The sequence below is a fragment of the Gymnoscopelus microlampas genome (genome assembly GCF_963454915.1).
Source record: "Gymnoscopelus microlampas genome assembly, chromosome: 8".
Lineage (NCBI taxonomy): Eukaryota > Metazoa > Chordata > Actinopteri > Myctophiformes > Myctophidae > Gymnoscopelus > Gymnoscopelus microlampas.
Window position 1 is genome coordinate 36,771,383 of NC_139945.1, and position 25,688 is coordinate 36,797,070.

Below are 25,688 nucleotides of genomic sequence, written 5' to 3' on the forward strand. Positions count from 1 at the left end.
CTGACCTTGCATAGTTTCCTCTGGGGCAGGGGTAGCTGTGGAGGGAGGGGGGGTATCCTCCCTCTCTTCGGCTGTGGGAGGAGGAGGGGTCGGCGCCGCCTCTGGAGTGACGGCGGCCGCTGCCTCAACAGGAGCGGGAGTCTCCACCTTGGCAACAGGCGTTGGCGTCTCCGTCTTAGTGTTAGGGGCAACTTGAGTAACCGGGGCAACGGTCTCAGGGACGTGAGGCGGGGTGGGCATCTCTGGCTGGACTGTGGGTGCGAGCACTGCTGGGACAACACGTGTTGCCTGGGCAATGGGTGCAGGCGTTGCCTCAACAACGAGTGAGGGAGTTGAGGGAGTTGCCTCGACAACGGGTGAGGAAGTTGAGGGAGTTGCCTCGACAACGGGTGAGGAAGTTGAGGGAGTTGCCTCGACAACGGGTGAGGGAGTTGAGGGAGTTGCCTCGACAACGGGTGAGGGAGTTGAGGGAGTTGCCTCGACAACGGGTGAGGGAGTTGCCTCGACAACGGGTGAGGGAGTTGCCTCGACAACGGGTGAGGGAGTTGCCTCGACAACGGGTGAGGGAGTTGCCTCGACAAGGGGTGAGGGAGTTGCCTCGACAACGGGTGAGGGAGTTGCCTCGACAACGGGTGAGGGAGTTGCATCGACAACGGGTGAGGGGGTTGCCTCGACAACGGGTAAGGGTGTTGCCGGGACGACGGGTGAGGGTGTTGCCTTGACGAAGGGTGAGGGTGTTGTCTTGACGACGGGTGAGGGTGTTGCCTTGACGACGGGTGAGAGTGTTGCCGGGACGAAGGGTGAGGGTGTTGCCTTGACGACGGGTGAGGGTGTTGCCTTGACGACGGGTGAGGGTGTTGCCTTGACGACGGGTGAGGGTGTTGCCTTGACGTAGGGTGAGGGTGTTGCCTTGACGTAGGGTGAGGGTGTTGCCTTGACGTAGGGTGAGGGTGTTGCCTTGACGTAGGGTGATGGTGTTGCCTTGACGACGGGTGAAGGCGTTGCCTGGCTGAGCGGAGAAGGAACTGCCTGGACAACGGGTGCTAGTGCTGCCTGGGCGGGAGGCGCGGGCGTGAGAACATCCAGTTTCTCGTTAACATCAGGTTCAGCAATGGGGCTGTCGTCACGCTCGGCCGTGCTAGTGGCCGGGGCCTCGGGGTCCTGTGGGGCAGGCAGCGGCAGGCCATTGGGGAGGCGGAGCTCCTCCGGCTGGGCGATGGGAGACTCCAGGGGAGCCTCCATCTGACTACTTGACGGAAGCGTGACAGAGAGCCTTGCTGGCTCCACCTCAGACACCCCGTTGGTGGTGGAGGGAGGGGCAAGGACTGCGTCTGACGAAGCAGGCTCAGCCTCTGCTTCAGACTCCTTCCCTGTCACCTCCTGCTCAGGCTCATTCTCTGTTCTGTTCTTTGCTGCGGAGGTGGGGACAGGGTCTGGGAGGGGAGCGGGGTAGGCTGGCACCTCAGGTGCCGAAGGCCGGGTGGGGGATTGTTCCCTGGGGGCCGGGGGGGCGTCCATCACTTCAGCGACTGGAGCGCTGGGCGGAGGGGTGGGAGTAGTGTTGAGAGGGTTGTCCAGGGGTAGAGAAGAAGGGGGAGGGGTTTTAGTGTCCGTGTCTGAGGGGGGAGACTCTTTAGGGAGGGGTTCTCTCTTGATAAGTTCAGGGGTCTTCGATAGAGGTGGTGGTGTGGGCTTCCCTCTGTCATCTGAGAGTTCAACAAGAGACATTGGTAGGAAAGAGATCAGATGGGCCACAGACTGAAAGTACAATCTATCCATTTAATCACACTCAGCAGTACATAACCCAAACATGGAGTGCCCACCCCCCCTTTTTGTCAAAAACTACAGCCATTCCATCAGTCAATGAAACTGAGATAATTTTGTTGCAGGTAGCATGTTGGAGTTATCACAGATGCGTTATTCTTCTTCATCTCAAGGAGTTTAACTCCTCCATTAGCAACACATCTTATATAAAACAAATATTATATGACAATATTATATTATATGACAAATGTTATATTATATGACAAATGTTATATTATATGACATATTGTCAAAATATTATATGACAAATATATGAAAACAAAAATGATATGATCAATTATTCACCATGATTGATCTGTGTGTGTGTGTGTGTGTGTGTGTGTGTGTGTGTGTGTGTGTGTGTGTGTGTGTGTGTGTGTGTGTGTGTGTGTGTGTGTGTGTGTGTGTGTGTGTGTCTGTATTCCACTCACCAGGTCTGACCAGCGCAGGTGTGACCTTCTCACCGTTGGCCTGGGTCACAGTTGTACTCTCTGATCCAGCCTGATGGAGCATGGATACAAACACAACATGAGATATAATAAGCAATAATAACCACTGGGAATGTCCACTCCTCATGGAAAAAAGAACAGGGGACAAGGGGTAACTGTGTTGCTCACTTGTGGTGGGGTTGGGGTTGAACCACTGCGGCCTCCTGACATAATCTCCTCTGTAATGTCTCTACCTCCCTGGTTAGGGTCCCGTATTCTGATCTACAATAAGTAAGACAGAGCAAGGTCAGATGTCAGTAAAGAAAAAACACACACAATGTAAGGAGAGAAAAAAGTAGAGAAGAGAGAGAATGGAGAGCACTGAAGAAAGAGTATGTTGCTCACACTGGCTGTTTTCCCACCCTAAATGAGGGAGAGGCAGGAGGGAACAAGAGGGAGAGAATGTTTTAAGGCGAGGAATGAAGCATTTACACAAAAACCTATCTGGACTGAAGCTTCCCATGATGCAATGCCTTAGGTTTTCAACTGCTTTTTGCATTCTCTCTCTCACTGTACAGGGGCTGTGGCAAGCTAGCTGTGTCTCTTTGAATGAGGCTACATTTCTCACATTCTTGACACATAGGCTCACCAACAAAAAAAAACAAAGTAACACAGATATGGAACTGTTTGTCACTCAGCTAAATGTGATCCAGACGCTTGGTCTGATCGCAGCTCAAATTGTTTGTCGAAGCATGACTCGAGTTAGCAGACTTTGAGCTAAGTTACTAAACAAATTCCAGCGCAGGCAGGGCCTGTAGAAAAATGCCTGGCTCTGCTAGTAACCAAGTCAAAGCACAAACATTGTTACAGTGTGCTTTACTTTGACCATCCACGTGAAAAACTAGAGAAAATGTGTTCACCCACTCCTGGGGAGTGTGTCTACATGACAAGCACATGTTTGCTATCTCACTCTATCTGTGTATCTCTCTCTATTGAGAGAGCCGGTATGAGCTGGAATGTTCTCTCCTAGGGAGCTTTACCTGCCACGATCAGTACCCCTCTCCCTGAGCTCCGGAGACCCTAGTGGGCCTCTCCCATCCTGGGGCTGGAGTAGTGCTGCCGGCCCAAAGGCCTCTGCTGGAGAACTGGGGACTTGGATCCCGCAACACTGTCTGGGACACGAAGTAGCACACGCAGTCGCCTCTCTGTGTAACTCACACCTACACCCACAACTGGGATAGCTAGCTAGCAAGCTAGCGCTGCAGGACAGGGCACAGCCAGCCTTGCTTGCTCCCAGTAAAGCTGGCTAAGCGAGCTGACGTTCTACCGTTCCCTCACGCTTACAGAGAGAGTGAGCAAGAGCAGGGGGAGGGGGGGGCTGCGGGCAGTTGAGGGGGAGGGAAAAAAACTGGCCTTGTAAAGCTACGGTACTGGAATGTGTGTCCCCGCCCACTGAAACGAACAGACAGTCAATGGGGGCCAGAGAGAGCGAGGGGGAGCTTCCAGGAAAAAAAAGTCTTCCAACTTTATCAAATGAGCTCCAGCTCTCAGAAGAAACTCCCCCTTTTCTCAGTCTCTCTCTCTCTCTCTCTCTCTCTCTCTCTCTCTGCTGCTGTTCTGTCATTCTGCACACTCATGCTAGTCACTCCTCAAACTTTCAGGCTCTCAGTTCCTGAGAAAGAGAGAGAAGGGGGAGGGGGAATGCCACAGCAGCAGTGGAGTGAGAGAGAGGAGGGAGGGAGGTTAGCCCTTCCGGCTGTGAGGGGGAGGAGACCAGTAGCCACGTGGAGCTGAGCTATGTGCTGACATGTCCTTCCCTCCCCGCCCTAACCTCTTTTGACACAGAGTCAGAAAGAGTTAAAGGAGAATTTTAGACTAAAGTGTTCTTACCTTTTCTATGATGTTATGATATTTTAGGATGAATGGTACAGTAGAAAAATGTCATAACTCCCTGGTCCGCGGGTTATCACACATTTTAATGGCTTTTTTTTTTTTTTTCGTGAGATCTGACGTTCATAGTGACAGAACACTATGCAACCAAAAAAAAAAAAACCCAAGTCTCGCTAGACGAGATTGAAATCTCGAGATTTCAATCTCGTCTAGTCTTTTTTTTTTTTTTTTGACAGTGTTCTGTCACTATGAACGTCAGATCTCAAAAACAAAAAAAACAAAAAAAAGCTATTAAAATATGTGATCTAACCTAAGGCCTATCCGCGCACGTTTTAAGATGTGGCGGACCAAGTATGGAGTTATGACATTTTTCTACTGTACCATTCATCCTAAGATATCATAACATCATAGAAAAGGTAAGAAAAACTTAGTCCAAAATTCTCCTTTAAGGGAAGGAGAGAAAGAGAGGAACAATACCGTTTGAAATGCTTCAGAATTTAAAAGTAAACCAGTGTTTCCCAAAAATTGTGTTGTTACCCATTTATGGGTTGCGGCTCAGTTTTTATGGGTCATATGTATATATCCTGGATTTTGTGCAAAGGCATAAACTGGCTGAAAAATCTTCAAATGAACACACCTGATCTCACTGCAACATGCTGCCACATAAAGCTAGGTTACGCGCACGCACATACGCACGCACGCACACACACAGTTGTGGAGGAAGCATCACTCACCCGGGTGTGAATTGAAGCGTTTTGTTTTTTTTTTTAACTCCTGTGACACCCCGTCTCTCATCTTCCACCTCAAGTGCGAGTGGGTATCATTTGTGTGTGAGGGTGTGTTTGGGTGACAGAGAAGGCGAGGTCTCTATGTAAGCGTAGGACCTTGAAGTCAGCGTTGCAGTTATGGGCTGGGGCCGTTGGGAACGGGCCGAAGTCCGAACACGGCCAGCTGCGTGCTCCCACAGTCACACTGATAAGCAGCCAAGTTCCCCAGAGAGATGGGGGGGGGGGGGGGGGGGGGGGCAACGGCGACACAAATGCACGCTGCTTGACTACATCTTGCGGGTCTTACATCGAAAGCACACAGCCTTTGCCAAACAGACAGACCATTGCCAAAGCGTGGTCTGTCTTAAGCGTGGCTTAAGATGTTCAATCATGGTTCGCAAACTTTTACAGTTCAAGACCCCCCCCCCACAGTGAGGGTGGGGGAGAGGAGCGCGGAGGGGGGAGTAGTTAGGGGTTAAGTGTCTTGCTCAGGGACACATTGACACATTGCTGAGGGCTGGAATCGTACCTGGGATCTAGGTTACTCAATCAGACAGACAAAAGACATTCCCGGTAGAACTCAAGACTAGATGAGATGACCTAGTCAACTTTCCTTTTTTTTTTTGCCAGTAAAATGTGTCTTTAAGATTAGAATATTTTAGCCCAACGGAAATCAAAGACCAGAAAGCTTGCCTCCATATTTTTTCACAACAGGCTAGTTAGGCTCAATATCTACCAAAAGAAAATGACAGTATACCCACCTAGAATAGAGCACAACATGTTTCATCCCATGTACAAAACCTACGTCAAAAATTATGCTAAAATCTGTTTAAATCCAGTTGATGTGCACAGCTAAGAAAGAGAAACCAGGAGCAGCTAAAGTAGTAGCCTCTATATGAACCGGATCACAGGGACCCACCACATACCAACCGAGGGCCATCTTGGAGAGCAGAGGAAAAACGAGACTCTGAGACATCTATATGACATAATTACATGCTTATGTCATATAGATACAGCGTCTCAAAGCCCACCAACTTAAGGTCAAGGACACCACTATCTATTTCAATCAGTGCCCTGATTGAAAGACTAGAATGTGACCACGCACCAGGATCATCCTTGGTGCGATAGCGACACCGCTAGCTGAGCTATTTTGTCACTTCACCTCAGTTACCTGCAATATCACATGTCGAGCAGTGTGGGCTATGGCCCTCTATAGGATACAAAAGATAGTGGCATCATAACTTTTACAATTTTTCTTTCACGTTCCCAGGGTCAAACAAAGCCAAATTTATCATTTTTATTTTATGCTGCTTGAAGACAGTGATGAACAGTGAGCGACTGAGCGTCGCCTATTTTAACTGAAATCTTGGTTGTCTATGGGACCAAGTGGCAGCTCCTCCAAAACAGAGAGAAGATGGAAAGAAACTGACGGTTTCATACCTTTTAAATTTGTACCTAAAAATGGTGGGGCACTAAGGATGGCCATTTCAGTCAGTCAGTGATTCTGTCTAACACTTTGGTCCCAAACTAAATATCCCAAAAATGATTGGTATGCCATGGAATTTGCTGTCTACCTTCATGCTGCCTGAAAGATAAACCCTACCAATGTAGATGACCCCATGTCCTATAATAGAGAGCCACCCTTAGGTCAAAAGTTCCACTTGTACATAAACCATCTCAAAATCTAATGGGTGGAAACTTGCTGAGCACCTTCATTCTCCCCAGAGAATTAACACATTCCTCCCGCCCAATTGACCGTACGCCAAAATGTCAGCTTTGTCGTACACAAAAATTGATGATCTATCCAAAAGGCAGATTGCAGGATAAACCCTTCTGATTTTAACGACCACATGGCCTTTCTTCTAGCACCATCCTTAGGCCAAACCTTTTACTTGTTTTCTTTTTAAAAAGACACGTTTTCACAAGTAAATACAAAACCCTGACGATGACATTATAGTTTGGATCTTTTCCCAAAATACACATTTATATGGCTGTAGCGGATTAATACATGTTTAACTTAGTTCCTCTGAGTTTCTGTGTCTGTCATTTTGCTGGTTTCCATGGACTGTGATCAAGGACTCCCTGGCTGCAGAACAAGGGTGTCATTCTGGACCTCCAGCTGTGGACCGAGTATTATACCATTATATCTTATTATTTTATACTATCATAAACCATTATATATAATCTTACACTAGACTTACAATTATTATCATATTATACCACTGCTATTGCTTGTATCTCTCTCTTCCTGCCTCTCACCATTTCTCTGTCTCTTCTTTTCTCTGTCTTTCTCCTCTCTCTCCCCCCGTTGACATGGTCAACGCAGCTGGCTGCCCACCCTAGAGCCTGGATCTGCCTGACGTTTCTTCCAGTTAAGGCGGGCATACACTATGCGATTTTAAGCCCGAATTCAGACCCCAAAATTATCCTCCCGAATTTTGTGCGTTGTGCCGAATGTTCGCACAATCGGGCGTAATTTTTCGTGTACAGGGGGTTTCGAGGACTGATTGACTGCTCCCCATCGGCGATCAGATGAATTCAGACATGTCAGAAAACTTTGTTTGTCGCTTTCAAGCTCTTGCACGGTTGTAGTAGAGCTGCAACACGATTCCCCGACGTCAGTTTTTTTCCTCACTGCACATGCGCAAAGTAGCAAATGACAATACGCACGTGCGTGTATGAAAATGCAGACTGTATATGCACCCACGAAATGCACACAAGCCTGAACCAAAATGACGTTTTTTGCTGCTTATCTCCTCTGCTTCATTCCCTTTAACACAACACACACACACACACACACACACCGTCTATGTTGGGTAGCAATAATAAATCAAAACCATTTCATCCGCTGGCCCTGGCATCAGGCAGTGCTCACATTCCTTTCACTGACAGTCCTATGAGACAAAAAACGTCCCGTCTGAATTGCATTAAACGACAATAAACTCACCAATACTATGTACCTCTACGGAAAGCTTTGGTATATACCGGTACTCTTTTTTTCTGTAAAGACTTTGTTTCACAAAAATCCAAAGTTGTCATTATGAGCAACTTTCTGTCATTAAACTCTGTGAAGCGATGATTCTCGCCGGGTGTGAGTGAAGTTGTTTTGGGGTCACTCAACATCCTGCATGCATTTCGAAACAGGGTGGTGCGCAGGACGTGATTTAAAACAAGCTCCACAAAACAACTTCGCTCCTATGCAAACACAGGTAATGCAGATGTAACACAAGAAGAAAAACACATGGTGTTTATTGACAGAAAGTTGTTTACAGTGTCTTTACAGAGACAAAGAAGATAACCCAAGCTGTCTATAGAGAAGTGAAATATTGGCGAGTCATCGTGAATCAGATTGGACAGTGCAATCAGACAGTGCCTATATTCCACTTTCAAAACAAATATGTAAGGAACTTTTGTGTTGATATAATATGAAAGCTCCTGCCTCTGAGCTTTCAAATGTAAATGTACGTAAAGTATGAGTAGTAGTAAAACATTACATTTCTAAAATAGCACAGTGTATGCCCAGCTTTAGGGGGAGTAAAATGCTTGCTCAGGGTGGTCTCGGCTCTATATGTAAAGAGTCTTGAGAAAACATGTTGTGATTTGGCCCTATAATAAAATGTAATTGAAAATCAATTACAATGTGTAGTTTTGTTAGTCAAGGCATCCATCTTTGGAAGTTTAAAGATGTATTTCCATACTTTTGAGACATGCTGCAGCTGCTGCCATTTGATCACATATCCAGGAATTTAGTTAAACAAGGCTAAACTCAGTGTTCCAACACACAACAAACTGCACGCAAAAGAGACATAAAAAAAGACATCCACGGCCGGTTCATATAAAAACTATAAACGGAAACCATATTTTGGTTTCCGTTTATAGTTTTTATATTATTTATTTTCGAAAATAAGGTCTCTGTGTGGATGGACTGCTGTGGAATTAGTCAGATTTTTCACATTTCCACCGATCTTTGATGTTACACCCCAATATGAAACAGCTGAAACTATCTGGTGTTTTATAGACAGTCTTTTGTTAGAGCCACATGTTTGATAGCCTGGGGGAACTGAGAGCAATCAATGAAACCAACAGTGAAAAATGAATACGGCACACAAGCTTAAAGTCACTATGCAGTAGTGAGACTCTGTAAAGTCCAACGCCTACGGTATGTTTTGAGTACTGAATAAATAAAGGGCCCCAAGAGGAAAATGGAACCCCTGGAAAACTGAGACTTAACAGTTCCACCATGTTTATAATACTAAGAACAATATTCTATATGCTTACAGTAAAATATAATACCAAGAACTATGTTTGTATATGCTGACCTGACATACAGTAAAATGATACACAATATAGTCACCAAAATGTATTTTGAGTATTCCTATATGGGAGATAATACAATCAATATACTGTATATCTAGTATAGTACATAGTATATAAACATTTCAAACATAATATATGAAAAGATATTTCCTGGGTCCAAAATATAGATTTTCAAATATACTGTATATTGTTTTTTGGTCCATTTTGAATCACACATTTGAAATAATGTATTGTTCAAAAGCTTTTGTTAAGCACTTAAGTCCCATATACTTAGCCAATCTACAAGCTCACGATGCATCCCGACACATTGTGAGTTTTTAGATGTGCTATTTTCGAAACATTTTCGCCTACAATGACATGCCCGAGACAGGGACAACAGGTTGACAGTGGTTAAACAAGCATCAACAACTTAAGCTCCACAGTGTGCAAGTTAAGTGTATAGTCATATAGTTACTGTACCTGTTTGCGTTCCCGTTTGGTGGCGATGTGTTGCGGAGGCGGTTGCTGCTGTTGTTGCTGGGGGGCTGCATTCATGATAACAGGCGCCGGCTGCACCTGGGGTGTGAACTGGGCCTGGGCAGGGTAGTAGGCCCCCGCTGTGGACCAAACACACAGAGGAATGTAAACACACGCACACAAACACACACTCACGTTGACTTACTCACAGCCACGTCAACCTGACGCACACACGCAAGTCACGCAGACTCACACGCTCGCCCAACAGCATACATCCTGTGTTTACACAACGGTATGCATTGCACACCTAACGTCACGTATGGTTTTTAATGTTCTGCATATCCAGCTTGACATTTTCATTCTCCAAAAAGCCTGACACCTTCTGACGAGCCACAACAACCGCAGTTTCTTTCTTTTATAGTATATTGGGTGAATTCAGCTACATTTTGACATGACAGTTAAGATATGGAGGAAAGCCGGGAAATAGTGGGGATGTTATGCAACAGAGGTTCCTCAGCCACAATCAAAACGAGTGTTTGGATCCACTTTATAGGGTCCGATGCCGATCAAAATTGTGGTGACCGATGTTGTGTAAAATGTTCTAATCAACACAACTTCTGAAAACTTCTGTCCAAAATAGCAATGCCAGGTCTAAAGTGTTTAAAGTAAAAAAAATAATCATACTGTCCCTGACCAGCACATGCGCAGAGGGCCAGATCTGAACTTGTCCTTTATATTGTTATCCTATTTTCGTTAGTGTTACCCTACCACTTATTCTGTACTGCTTACTGCATCTTGGTTTCATCCTTAATGGGGTTGCGGTGATGCTATGGCAACTGAATGAGATCAATAAAGGTCCATCTATCTATGGTTGCAAAGGACACTGTTTAAAATGTGTATGATTATGTACATGGTTTATAAGACTGCTATTATCCAGATGACAAATCAGTTCAATAATTAGTTAGATAAACAAGGTACAACTTCCAACCAAAAATGGCTGTTCAGGAATCAACTAGTGTATAGTGCTGAGTAGCTGCTTCTCTTATCACCTTTGAGAAGAATCAATCTGTCCCATTTTAGAGTTGAATTAACACTTCAGATGTTAAGACGCCATACAGGTAGGCCTTTAAACTATCACATAGCAATCCCTCCCAAAGCCCAGGCCCTGCATTGAGGCCCTCTTTACTCAACACCATGGCCTGCTTCACAAACCCCTTTAGAGAGCACAGGCCAACCTACCACCACCTAGAATAAGAAAAATGTGAATCACAGAAGTTCAAAGGCAGCACCATCTAACACTCAAAACTTAATCTCAGCTCCAGATCTTCAGTGATCTTACCTGGTCCAGCTACAGTATGAACTTCTTTCAACCCTCTTTCAATCTCATACTCCCCCTCTCTCGGATAGAAGGAAGAAAAGAAAAAAATCTCCTCACATAGAAGTGGCCTCTCTGTCTGCCTGTTGGGAGCTCTCGCTCTCTCACTCGCTCCTTCCCCCCTGCATGCATTTCAGCCTAACTCACATTACTGAGTCTGCATTGTTGACCAAGAGCGGCACAGCCTAAATATAGTCAAAAAACCACACCGACTGGGAGAGAGGGAGGGAGGGGGGGGTCGAGGGACAGAGGGAGAGATGGAGAGAGTGAGAAAGTCACCACATCGACAGAGAGAGAGAGAAAAAAAAGTGGAATGCATGCATGAAATGAGAAAGGAGAGAATGGGATCTTTCTTGGAGCACGTCCCAAACCCTGTAAATGAGAGACTTGAGTTATGACTCACAGAGAGAGAGAGGGAGAGAGACAGAAATAAAGAGAAGGATCAGGGAGATGAGTTGGACGGCGGCAGAGTAAGGCAAGGGTGTAAAACGACATAGCGTCTAGACGACACCTACCCTGGGAGTCCTCCTGTGCCTGAGACCCGCGATTCCCCATGTCAGAACAACTCCTGCACCACTGTGAGCATGTGTGCACGCGCACGCAAGGGTTAAAAGGAGAGGGGGATCGTCTTCAAACCCCTTCTCTGTTGTTCCGCTCTCTTTGTACAGGTGACCCTCAGAAAAGCTTCTTCTCTTTCCCCACTTCCAGCGTGTCTGCCTTTTGCCCCTCCTCCCTCTGACCTCCCCCTCCCTGATCACTCCTCCTTTTCCCTCTTTCTCCTCTTTCCTCCCTCCCTCTTTCTCCTCTTTCCTCCCTCCCTCTTTCTTTCCCTTCAAGTGTACCCAGGGGCGAGCTTAAGAGCTAAAACTAACAGGTCGTGCTGTCCGGAGAGGCAATAAGGTGTCTGAAGACCACCCCCCTCCCTCCCAGTCTTGACCCTCCTTGCCGTGATCTGATCTGTGTTGGCTACGAGGTCACAGCCAACAACAGAGGTGGCCTGTGTGTATGTGTATGTAAAAGGGGGGGTTGTTAAAAATACACCGCTCACTCCTCCCCACTATGTCGTCACTACCACCACCAACGCATCTATGTTTTTACCTGACCACTAGCACAGCTCTGTTCACTGTCTGGTAAAAGACAGCGCCACCTACTGCCCTGGAAGGCTGAGGCAGGTGTGTGTACTATCTTAGGGCATTTCTATGGGTTTGCAGCATGCACCATTTTGTTTAGTTTTTCCATCAAGGAAGGAGCACTGCTGAATTAATATTTCATGAAGCTTCATGCCTCACATTTGTAAGGCTATTGTGGAATGTGGCAATTGTAATACAGATTCATATACATGTACGCAGCTACATATTTGTATTGTGTGTGTGTGTGTGACGTTTCATTGTCGCATGACAATTGTATGAGGTCAGGCCATTCTGACCTCATGACACGTGCAGGATTCCCCAAGCTGGTGACACTATATTAAGTCGCATACACTCAATGCTGTATCTACCACACATGATCAGAAAGTGTTCTGAATTAAACCTGCGTATAATTATATTGAATAAAGACTGCGCTGGGCTGAGGAAACTCGTACGTAGGCAGAATGCAGCATGGATGAGACCCTGTAAGAGATTAGATAAGAGGACATTCTGGGTAGGCGGTTCTAGGATGCTGAGTCTCTAGGAATTTCTAGGAATTACTTTTCACTTTTTCCTAGAACGATCATTTAAAGGCTCGGTGGGACTGGTGGTGAATTTCAATCTCAGGGACGGCCTTGACATTTCCATATTCTATGCGTCGAAATGCCTGGTCTCACAGACAGTTCTCTCAGAATGATTCATACTTCAGTGGGACGTAAGTAGATGCTGGGTAGAGAGCCTTGATGTTGCACCCACTAGCAACTTCTGGGTTTCAACATAGTTTACATCAAGCCACACAAGGCTTGGGGAAAATATAAGGTGCACACGATTATAAAGAAGGGGAAGACAAAGATTGTTGTGCTTATCAGACACGCTGTAGGGATTTATATTTCATTATCTTCTGTTGTCCATAAAGGACAATTAATCCCAGCGCTTTCACATACTCACAATAGAAGGACAGGGGAGAGAGAGAGAGAGCGAGTGAGAGATTCAGGGTAAAAATAGGCCAAGTTGCCCTTTAAAAATCCATCCAACTCATGCGAATGAGGAAGACTACAGACTCACTCTTTGCTGCTCCACTTAATGTTCCAGCTGATTTTTCCCCCTGGGATTCACACTAACCAACTCCCCTCAATAGTTGAACAAGGCAAAGGGTAAACAAGGACTCTCAGTCCAGACGCTGGATCAGCAGCTTCAATCTTAAAACAAACACCAAAAATTAGCCGCTTACATCAGCCCTTTGTCGATATCAGCTCTAACCCTGGAGCTGAAATTAAACAACAGAGTGCATTTGATTCATTCTGACTTCCAGTGAAATATTAAACAAGTCCATTCAAGTTCAGCCTATAAATATAAGTGTTAAAAGTAGGGCTGTCCCTAACTCATCAAAACTTCAGTTTGTATTAGCATTAAAGCTACAACGCGGGATGGGTGGGGAACTGTCACATGCTTTCTTCAATTTTGCTGTTATTATTAATTTATCTATTTAATACACATGTACTCAATTCTGATTGTGCTCCGTTTGAGCAATATTACACGGTTGTTTCATAAAGGACGGCAAAGCACAAACTTGGTTTAAAATTGCAATTATACAACAGTTACCATCAAAATAAAACATAATCAAAATGTATTATATTGTGGGGCAATTCGCTCTCAAAATAATCTTTTTTGCAAGTGTTTTCTCTGTTGCCCTGGAAATGCATGGGATCTGACAGAGACAACAACTAGTCCCTATTGACTCAGCCAGTCCAGACCCATTGAGATGGCCCTGTGCCAGCCAACTTGAGCTAATGAACTAAATCCGATGTTGTGACTTTCGAAACTGAATATTGCACAAAGAAACTTCACTGGTTAGCTCAACCTTATTATAACAAAAAAATATTTGAATGACCGATTTAGTAGCTACCACTAAATGTTAACCAATCAATCTTGTTGTGGGGGTGTCTATTGATGTCTATTGAGCTTTCATAAAAATATGTACACAATGAGATTTTGTAAAAGTAAATGAGTATATAATAATAACTAAGTAGCTAAAGGAAAATCATAGGAAGCTAGAACAGTCACATACATTCAGAAAATGACATCACTTTACTGTAATGCAGCATGTAACACCTTTAACTTTAACCCTGGGGTCCCTATTTTGGGCATGTTCTTATAGGTAAACATTTTCCAACAAGAGAATACATTTAAAAAATAGTGAAAAGCGTGGTACATTGAGACGCACTGAGGGCTTGTATAGCTAGTTTTGCTATATTTGAAAAAATTGAAAGAATAAAACCAGGAAAAAAAACAACACTATCACAATATCTGAAATCCCAGACGATATCTAGCCTCATTTCACAACATCAACATAATAATATCAATATATTAACAAGCACTATTGGCAACACAGCTGGATTGGTAGCAGACAAGCCATAGTGTATTATGTACAGTTAGATTTAGTGACTTGTGCTACATACTGCTCTCCCTTGCCTTTGTTCTAAACCAGAGCAGCCTGGGTAAGCCTGTCCTCACTCCGCCTTAGCACTGCCTCTCCCGACACAAAAAAACATGCCAGCTGCCTTGGCACAAGAAATAACTGTCTGAAAAATACGAAATACTTTTTTCAGGACTGGGCATGTACATGTGTCTGTCTCAGGATCAGTGTGTAAATTATAGATGTGTAAAATGTTCGTGTTGCTATGCACAAATGTGTGTGAACTATATGTCATTAAAAAGTGAGCACAACACTAAAGTGATTCGACACAGATCAGACAAATAGTGTGCAAGTGGCAAGTCACTTTGAAAGAGAGGCTGTGAGTGAAAATGTGTGTTCCAACAGTTTAACTATGTGTGTGTTTCCATCAGTTCAGCTAATTCCATTACACTGGGCACCGTTTGTGGACAGGGACAAATTCCAGAAATGCTCTTTCAAATGTTCCAACAACTGGCTCCTGGTCCAAAACCACACTGAATTAGACCTTTTGTTTGGAATTACAACGCACACACTGCCATCTAATGCGAAATGCATACTTCATCTCCTCCCAACAAAACACAGAATGTCAAATAAAAGACGGGCCCTCACGGACATACACCCAGAACAATTATTTCCTCCACTGACATCTGGATCCAATGTTGAGTACAATGAATGAATGTACATTATCGTCACTCAAATACAAAGTACATTAAATGCCAAATGGCACACCCAAACTGTAGGATTGTGTGTGTGTGTGTGTGTGTGTGTGTGTGTGTGTGTGTGTGTGTGTGTGTGTGTGTGTGTGTGTGTGTGTGTGTGTGTGCATTCTCATGGCAATATGCTACAGTCTAAACAAAGGCACCACATAGCTTAGCTAAATAGCAGCACGGGATCATTGAGTTTGTTTTTAGGTCATCATAGGTTATTGTGGTGTACCGACATACAGCAACCACTAGAGGGTATGGTAACACACACAATGCAGAGATGCCACTAGTGCTTTGCAGGGCTTTTCTTTTATAAGATCAAAGTTGTAGGGACCTCAAAAACTTAATGTTGACTTGGTGGACAACCGACAACTGTATCATTTTGAGAGACAGCTCTGGGGCTTTCTCTGGCCTGGGTGTGGATCAGGGGTGAAACGATTAATCAAATAATCAATAGATAGATGGAAATGAATAAAAATGTGTTTAAGTAATTGAATCATCGTAAAAAAAAAAAACAAGTTCAAGATGTTTGCAGTCAGAGACATGACATTTACCACTATTTTGTACTGTATTACACTTACTTTACTGTCATTGTGTGGCTAAATTAATCGCATTGTTTTATTGAATCATCAAACAATCAACAGGTTAAAGGGGTTGCAATTGTTTTTTTTATGAAACGGTTAAAGTTCTAAATTACGAACGTAAACATTGCTATAGAGTGCTTATTCAGTAACAGGGGTCTTGCTTCTCTCCAACTCTTTAGTAAACCAAGTAAAGTCATTTTTATCCAGTCAGGAGAGATTATCAGCTTAAAATGTATGAGTTCCATTTCTTAATGTGTCTGTGCATTTTGTTTTGTTTCATCACTTCCAACATCACTATGTTATCCTGTATCACTTCCCGATCCTGATTGGGCAAAATTGGTTTCCTCACCTGAAAATATCTTTTCTGTTTACTAAAGAGCAGGAGAAACGATGTTGGAATATAGAGCAATTCAACAATTATTTTAACAAAATAATATCACTTACACCCCCCTTTAATCTATGATGACAATAATGGCAGCCCTCGAATGAATTAGGTTGGGTACACTTTCTGGTATACAAAATATTTTTGTGTGGGTGTGCGTGTGTTAGGCGAGGCCCATCACAGAGCCTCTTACCATAAGTACCATATTCAGCAGGGCTGGTGCCAGGGTAGAAGCCAGGAGTGCCAGCTTGCACTGGGTACTGTTGGGGTGTGGCCACATAGGTCGCCGATCGGTACTGAGGCACATAGAGAGGAGAGAAAGGGTCAGTTTTCTTGGTGAAAGACTGCAGTTAAACCACTGTCAAAGTAAAAGAAGAAGATTAACACGCTCCTGTAGTCAACAAACCGCCTTGCCTTGTTTATTTGACAGGGACAGCATACAATAAATGTATTTAGCTAAAAGCTCATTTCTATCTGTAGTCCCTGAACAGGAAGTAGGGTACAGCTTTAACCACATTAACTGTGGTGTGCCTATTTTAAAATACTATTGCAATTATTTTTATAATACTTTCAAAAATATCCTATAGACAAGCTCACAACGCAACGGGTTGCAATGCGGCATGTTGACTTTCATTGCAAGGTGAAACGGGTGTCAAAGTCATGGCCGTGTGGCCCATATATCAGGAGCCTATCTCGTCTTTCCGTAGCACAAGGCAGCTTAATGTACAAGTACACCCCCTGGACATGACACTAGTATGTCATAGGAATTTACCCCTCAATCCAACCCTCGATGTTGTATGCCAAGCAGGGAGGCATCGGGTACCATTTTTATAGTCTTTGGTATGACTCGGCCGGGGATTGAACCCCGACCTCCGAGTCTCAGGGCGGACACTAACAAGGCCACTGAGCTTTTTTTTTTTTTTAAGAAATTGCACAATTTTATATCCAGGTAAGGCACTCGATACTCGCCTTTTGACCACAACAACCCAAACCTCTACTAAAATGTAATTTTACTTTAAGTGTTTAAAAACTGGCAAAAGTTAGACAAAACATTGTCATAACGCAAAATACAAAACTGTTATGAGGAAAATGAGTGACAACATAGCCAGAAATAATTCTGGCACTCGGTGAGTTAATATTGCCACATTTTGTCTCCTTGTTTTACAACAAGGTGAGGTCTGAGGAGGGAGAGGAGATGACCGCCAATGACATACCTATTGTGGTTGCACCACGAGCCAGTCTTTTAGAGTTGTTCAATGATCACACTATGCCTATGAAATATATAAGGTACTTAAGCCTTTCCCCACACTGTAAAGTAGAAACCTCTTTGTTTATTACATTTGCCAGGTTGCACAATGTAGGCCTGTAGGAATGACAGACACACTGCATTTGACTTGTGAGGCTACATCTGCCACTGGTACCACACCTCTCCCTTCATTTATCTTCCAATTCCAACGCTTTCTCTTTGTCGACATGAGTCAGTAGGCGACTAGGTGAATGTGTCTGGGTGCACTTGTCTAAAGACACCCGGCATTCTCCCAGTCAGATTGTGCAAGTTTCACAGTTTGATTGGTGGCCTTTTATTGTTTTTGTTAATGGAGAAGGTCACTTCTCCCTAGGAACATTCTCACCCCTTGGAGTGATAGGAGCAGCAGAAACCCTCCACACGTAATTGAAACCTATTTGGATGTACATGATTCACGTGGATGGCATACTCTGTACTGAAGTTGGCAAATTTAGCTGAAAAGCAACGCGTTTGATGGTCTCTTCCGGTGAAAAGAAGAAAGTTGCAACCATAGACCGTAAAAAGAATGGACAAAGCCAGCCCCATTGGTTTCTACAGACCATTTTGAAGACACTTTTTCGGCGAATTGAAATACCAGAAACGACTACTACTGGCTTCAACCGCAGCAAGGGCGGGTCTTCACTCGGTAGAACCAGTAGAAACCTTAGAAACATACCCTACTTTATCATCAATTTTAAAATGAATGGGACCATAATTTACTAAACGCATATCATGGTGATTAAAAAAATACTTCAAACTAGCCATTGAAAACAAAGTGTTTATGAAAATGTTTACTAGGTAATAAAATCAAGTTTAAAGTCCGGCCAGAACCTCATTCAATTCTATTGAGAGCATAATATACTCTCAATATAATTGTATTGCGACCAGTAGAAGATGAAATAGCGACATCTGCTGGGCCATTAATAGGAACTTTATGCTGAAAGAGAACCCGGAAGAGAGCTTCAATTCCAGCGCCCATTCCTTGAGCCTCGGTTGCAACTCTGTGTATCAGAGGAGACACTTGTTTTTTTACTGTGCAACCACCCCAGGACAACAGTGCAGGGGTTGGCAGTAACAGCAACCACAGTACACATGGTGACACAAAATTGTAAACATACTGCACAAAATAACAACTTTCAGCATTTTTTGGGTCATTATATTGTCAAAAGGTTTTGAAGTGCATTGTGGGCTTGTAGATCGGCTATTTTCTAAAATGTAGACTATGCTATCTAAAATGTAACTTAGATAGCATGTTATGTAGACAGTTGCCAGGTCATTGTTGACCTGGCATCCTATAGTGTGTATAGTTTCAATGTACAGGCTGATGATAGGTTCTTGGCTTACTTATGTATTAGTTTATTATTAGATTACTATGCATTTGATGTATTACCTTGTGTTGTCCTTGCTTACTGTAAGTCGCTCTGCTAAATGCCTAAATTGTAAACTGTCAATATTCAGAATCAATTAGTAGCCTATTGACAAATGTATGACAACACAAAAACAAAACCTGATCAATGTTCTCATTAGAAGTGAGTAGACTTAGCTATACGCAATATGGCCAATGTAATGGAAAATAGGCTACCATGTTATATTTACATGGCAATTATTTTATAACTTAGAAATTCTAATTATATTATCCAAATGGGCTATGAAGGTGAACAAAAAAACTGATGAAGATGTGATTGGCTGGAATCAGTGTAGAGGGTCCTCATCTGGACATGTTTGATACCTTAGTCTCTTTGAAGAGATGGATGGATGAGGGACAGACAGTCAGGACACTACATTTTAAATCCTGGCCCCAGCATATTGCATAAAGCCTCAGTGGTGGCCTATCATGGATTTTTAAGATTACTTTAATAATATTCATGTTATTTGTAAACTGCATATTATTATGCATATTATCATATTATTATTTGTATTAATTTTAAAAATCTATTACATATTGGTGGTCCTTACATTCTGGTGGATGCTCCTAATTTTTTGTTTTGGTAGCACCAAGCTACCAAGTAAAAAGAAGTTACATTCGAGCCCTGGTCAGGAGCCACTGCTATAGTGAAACGGGTAGAATGTCTGGCCAGTGCAGCTGTACCCCCAAAAGTAAGTAAGCTGTCCTCCTAATTTATAACATGAGGACCCACATGTCAGGCATTTTCTATTGCATTGTAACAGGCCCTTTCTAACCCTGCTTCTGTGCTACTTTTAAACAATAACACACTCAGCATTATGTTTAGGGATCAGCTGAGCAACGTGAGGATCATGCTAACAGAATAGTGGAGGAGGCAGATTTACTCAAGTATGAGATCACACACACTGCAGAATCTCTCCATTGATAGAGGGAGGGGAAAAGAGTTGCTCTATCCACACACAGACCACATGCATTTTACAAGAGACATGCATGTGCATTCAGTAGCCAGATATGGAGCACCAATTTGCCATTCATGTTTGTTTTGGATGCCTTACCTGTCCAGGTATGAAGTAAGCCGCTCCCTGCGGTGAGCTGGGGAAAGGCAGCTGCTGTTGAGGGATCATCATCATCTGGGAGCCAGGTCCCGGCTGGTAGACGTGAGTAGGGGCCACAGGCCGCGGGCCGCTGCTGGGGGGCACCCCCCGAGGCCCGCTGCTGGGGGGCAGGTTGGCCCTGTTTGTATAGTACGGCTGGAGAGCAAGGGGAGGGAGACAAACGAAGGTGGGAGCAGGGGAAGACGAGATACAGTGGAGAAAGGAAGGGAAAGATGTCATAAGTGATAAAGGACAAACATGAGGAGACGGAAGAGGATAAAGGAGAAGAAGAGAGAGAGAGAGCAAGTGTGATGACGGCAGGAGAGGGGAGGAACATGGATAAAGAGGAAGGAAGAGACATATTAGGGAAATATTGATCACTCCCCTTCTTGGGGAAAATCCATTTTCATACGTCACTTGGATCAGGTTGCTCCTGCTAGTCCAGCCTAACAACTAGCCTTGTACTTTGTCCATGGGTCCAAGTGGAAACATATTGGCTACGACAGCCAGGAAAGATAAAGCAGCTAGCACCGGTTCATTGAGAACTTCCTCATTGACATTCTGCTGCTGGCCTGGGAAGCCAACCACCACAGCCAGTAAAATGACGCCAGGCAACAAAGCACAACACTGCCAAATATTACACATGCAAGTGCACGCACACACACACACACACACACACCCCCATGGAGGGCGAGAGGAAAAACAGAGGCGGCAGCCGAGAAAGGAAAGTGAGGGATAAGTTACCTGCAGCGACCTGAAGCCTCCCTTCAGCGGCACAAACACAGACCACACACAGACACATCCAACGGAAGCAGAGAGGAAGAGAAGGGAGGGAGAGAGAGGGAGTGAGGAGAGAAAGATCACCACACAATCAGTTACAGAGCATAGCATCCAAAAACCTACTACATTGAGCCAAGCAGTGAATTAATGAGCTGCATGCAGAGGATAATGCAGAGTGCATGCCAGTATATATGGTCTTGTTATGCTTGGACAGAAAACTGTATAACTAACAAACCATAAAGCACCAATTAATCACCCTGACGTTCATCTGCTGTGACAACAAAAACCAACTGGTGTGAAATAGACAGCTTAGTGTTGTAAAGCAGACATCATTTCAACAAGCAGCTCATTTACGCTCCCATTACATTTGCTTTAGCTTCTCCCTAGGAACAACATGTGTACCATGGCACCGTCGGAGGTGCGTCAGGCAGCAATGCCAAGCAAGTGTTCCCACTTGAGCATACATCTATGTGCACTTCATAATTCTACATCATTTGAAATTTGTCTGTCACACATGTGAGAGCTTGAAGCAGTGGTTTTATCCCCTGTTCACTTGACAGAGGCCGCAGACTAGACAGACACATGGTTTACACTGAGGCACCTTTTATAAATGTTTATACAAAGGCTCCCTGAGTGACTGGTTTGGTGGTTGCATTATATTATGAGTTAAAAATGTCATGACAGGACAGTGTGATGAGACAGTTAACATGAGGCAAGGTGTCAGAGGTTATCAACCACTGGAATGTTGAAGTTAGACGACACACTGAGTACTTCAGATAAACCATTCTTCTTGACCTGCTGTCTAAAAGCAGAGTTTTGTTCCCTGAAATACAACTGGCTGCAGGCTTTAGCGTTTAACAGCAGTTTTATAATAGATTTCAAATCTCCACATCGGCGCTGACACGGTGTAGTGTTACATGAGAAAAAAGTCAGATCATAGCAGCCTTGTCATTATTCTAATTAATTAAAGTTTTGTTAATTTGTTTAAGATTTTTCCATTGGTCATTGGCTAAGTTATAATCTCACAAAATAAATCTGTATAGTCTGTGTATGAAGATTCAGGGATGCAAACAAATTTAAAAGAAAAATGCTACTTGAAGGAAAAACGTTCAGCAGCCTAATATCGTCACCATATGACAAACATATGCTAACATGAATAGGACATCCTATTTGCTATTTGTATTCAGATCAGTATGAGTCAGATCATCATGGCCCATTTACACAGCTCATTACGTTACACCTGCTGCTACGTACTATAGCTAATGCTAGTAGTTAGCTAACGTCAAACAGTGTAAAACGAAATCAAAACCATATCACATAACATAGTCAGACATTAGAAAAAATCCAATGTGGACTGATGACTTCAACATCTGTGGGGAGTGGACGCTGCTCTCAAAATGTCTGTGCAGGCAGAATGGTGTCTAATGCAGTGACGGTCCAGCAAGACTAGAGTAAACAACAGCGTAACCAGTGATGTAAGGTGAGGTCCTCGCAACAGGTCCTGACAGTCAAGTAAAAATGTTTGCAGTTCACTCATATGAGCAATGACAAAAAACACACTGTAGGAATCGTTAGAGATTCAATTCAATTCAAAGCCGCTTTATTGGCATGGGGAAAATAATTTTACATTGCCAAAGCAAGTGTGAAAAAAGCGACAGTCTAAAAAGCACATTTGTTTGCATCCCTGATGATAACACAAAGAAGCTGTGCACAAACACATTACCTCATATCATATTATAGGAACTGGATAATGGCAACAATTAGGCAACAGTGCTTACAATAGCACAGTCTTCAGGCCAAGCTAGTGCTTCGGAAGAGCTTCAAAACATTGGTTTGAACATGTGCTTAAGTTTTACACCCTTGACTGGAGTGAATTCTGGAGTGAATTTACCCCACCCCTCCCCACCCCACAGGAGGTTAGTCAATTGTGCTGTTAGTACCTGTTGGTGTATAGGCCGGGGCCCTGGGGCAAACTAGAGTGGGAGGAGAGGCACACAAGACAGAGGTTAAGGACCCCCCAGAAAGATCAGCAGAGACTCCACACTGGACACAAGCCTTTACATTTTACAAGGTTTACATTTTACCAATTTAGCTCACACCTCGGTGAAGATCAACTTGATAAGTCAAACGGTACAGCATGCTCAAACACCCAGAAGTAACCAATAGTAATACAGTATTACAGTCGCTGTCGGGCAGAAACCTTCCATCTCCACATTTTCTTTTCTTTTCATGAATTTAAGGGTAGGGTAAGTGATATTTTTTGGTCAAAACAAAAGTGTTTTTGTTAAAAGGTTAAAGCACTATATTCTGATAGTAATCATTGCTATAGAGTGTTTTTTCATAACAGGAGTCCCCACATCTCTCCAGCTCTTTAATAAACAGAAAATACATTTTCAGGTAGGTGACAAAATGTCAGCTAATCAGGAGAAAGTACCCATTTATCAGCTTCATTTTGATGGTGTTCCAGTTCCAATTTTGTCTGCTCAATTCTTTGTGTCACTGTCATCACTTCCAATTTCACTTGTACAATTCTCTATCCTGATTGGATCAAATTGGTATCCTGAACTGAAAATGCATTTTCTGTTTAATAAAGAGCTGGAAAGACAAGGAGACTCCTGTTACTGAACAAACACTCTATAGCAATGAGTACTATCAGAATATAGAGCTATTTAACACTTATTTTAACCAAAGAAAATCACTTACCCTACCTTTAATGGCCTATAATATACTTTGTTGCATAACACAGTGTCATACAAAAATTGCATATTTTCAAGCTCACAACATGTTTCATTGTGAGCTTGTGGATCTGCTATTTTTAATGAAATTTGAAAACTTTTGAATATTTTTGAAAGATTTCCCCTAAAACGACATGCCCAAAATTCTGACGCCAGATGTAAAGAGGTGAAGTCTGTCTGTGGGTTTTATAAATATTTAACCAATGAAAGATAAAAACAAGAGCTTGTGACTAAACAGTAACTACGATGGAACGCATGTCCTTTTTTCTATTTCTTGAAAACGAACCGTTTCGGACATACAAAGTTTCCGCCCAACAGCGACGATATGAGAGTCAAAGCAACCAATGTGGACACATACAAGAGATTGGGGAGAGCAAGGTTATTATCCATTGTAATGTGTGGAGGCTGAGTGCAGAGTAACAGTTTGTGGTGCAGAGATAGGTGAACAGACATACTGGCAATAATTCAGACATTCACAAATTCATTCAGAACATTCAGAGAAGGTGAGCTTGGGCTTTATCATGTCACACACAGAGGAACAGCCCTGGAGCCAGGACCTTGACATTAGACGTTCAGCATTTGGGCAACAATGTTTTCTAAAGACGTAATTAATAAGTAAATGGAATTAATGCTGCACTTCAGTGACATGGGTGAGGGATGTGTATTCAATAAGATGGAATGAAGTCACAACGTATAGCTCTAAGCCATGAATATTGAAAAAAAAAAGACCAACTACCTGACATTTGTGGGGATTTATTCCAAATTAAGAGTGTTAACCCTTTTGGACCGGGAACGCATCTGTGTCATTTTAGATTTCTTTGGCTAATCAAAAATCTTGAAAATGTGTGCAAATCTTTGAATATATATATTTTTAAAGCGAACATTTGTAAATCAAATCTTAGCTTCTGGGGATTATACAAATGTCTTCTAAAACCTATTTTTTTTTTAATTTAAACTTATGTTGCTATATCAGTGGTGCTCAAACTCTTTCATGTCAAGGACCTCCAAAATTATATGTATTTGGCCGCGGACCCCCATCTCAAAATATGTTGTTCCAGGGACCCCCCAGAAGCAAAGATTTGAGTTAAAAATGTTTGCTTAAAGTAGATCTACAACCTCAAGTGCTGCGCTATGAGCTATGTAGTTTCTATATATATATATATATATATATATATTAGCGCTTTCACGACTAGAGATTTTTACAGGTCGACTAATTTGACCCAGTGGTAGTCGACTAGTCGACTAGTCGAAATTTAAATTAAAAAAAAAATTACAAAAAAAAAGTTTTTTTTTTTTTTGGTTGGCACTGTTTTAATACCATCCTACTACTATATTACTATTATTATTATCCTCCTGCCCTTATTTTTATGGCGTTTTAAGGGAAGCGCTTCTGGCACAGCAGCACAGCACCACAGCAGCGTCTCCAAGGATCCCCATTGCCCAATAATAGGCTTTTATTGGGCATGCTTTTGACCCCCTTTTGATAAAAAATAAAGTCAGGAGGATAATAATAATAGTAAGATGGGCCATTACTATAGCATTAAACATTTTTAAAAAAAATGCAACTATTCGACTAGTACCAACAAGGTCGACTAGTGGTTAGCCCTAGTTGGTGAAAGCCCTAATATATATATATATATATATATATTCAAAATTTCATACATTTTCACAATTACAAAACAAATAGCAGATCTACAAGCTCGTATATCTGCTATTTTTTAATAGCCAAAGTATAAAAATATTGTTTATAGGCTATAGCTAAAAATCTAAAATGATAGACGCGTTCCACACATTTTTTTTTCTTCAATTTATCCACACAGAACCAGAGATATCGTGATCCAAAGATTTCTAGCTCCATTCACTCCTTGGTTAACTTATTACTTTAAAATCCTGTATCTCGGCTCCTGTGTACTTTTTTACCATGTTATTTTGGGTGAAACATGCTATTTTCAATTGGCTGCAATTATGGAACGGATTACCGCAATCGGATAATTTTTTTCCACAATTCTACGAGACTCCTGTGTGTGTGTGTAATGAGGGGATCACCGTGAGGACAGTGATCACAGAAAATATTTTGTGACTACTTAAAAAATGTTTTTTT

At 43.0% G+C, this 25,688-nt stretch overlaps 1 protein-coding gene across 5 annotated transcripts in view; it reads right to left on the reverse strand.

The window, feature by feature from the left end:
• LOC311049836 (eukaryotic translation initiation factor 4 gamma 1-like) overlaps window positions 1-25,688 on the reverse strand; it is a 60,366-nt gene that overhangs the window by 16,600 nt on the left and 18,078 nt on the right. Inside the window, exons 5-11 of one of the 5 annotated variants that reach the window (XM_084063712.1) lie at window positions 22,793-22,825; window positions 20,034-20,228; window positions 16,491-16,584; window positions 9,665-9,801; window positions 2,421-2,513; window positions 2,235-2,304; window positions 6-1,706 (exon numbers count right to left, since the gene is read on the reverse strand). In XM_084063712.1, the coding sequence (XP_083919838.1) occupies window positions 6-1,706; window positions 2,235-2,304; window positions 2,421-2,513; window positions 9,665-9,801; window positions 16,491-16,584; window positions 20,034-20,228; window positions 22,793-22,825 (2,323 nt within the window). Of the gene's footprint in view, window positions 1-5; window positions 1,707-2,234; window positions 2,305-2,420; window positions 2,514-3,271; window positions 3,563-9,664; window positions 9,802-11,551; window positions 11,744-16,481; window positions 16,585-20,033; window positions 20,229-22,792; window positions 22,826-25,688 lie in introns of those variants that run through there. The other 4 variants (XM_084063711.1, XM_084063713.1, XM_084063714.1 and 1 more) reach the window with 4 other exon arrangements.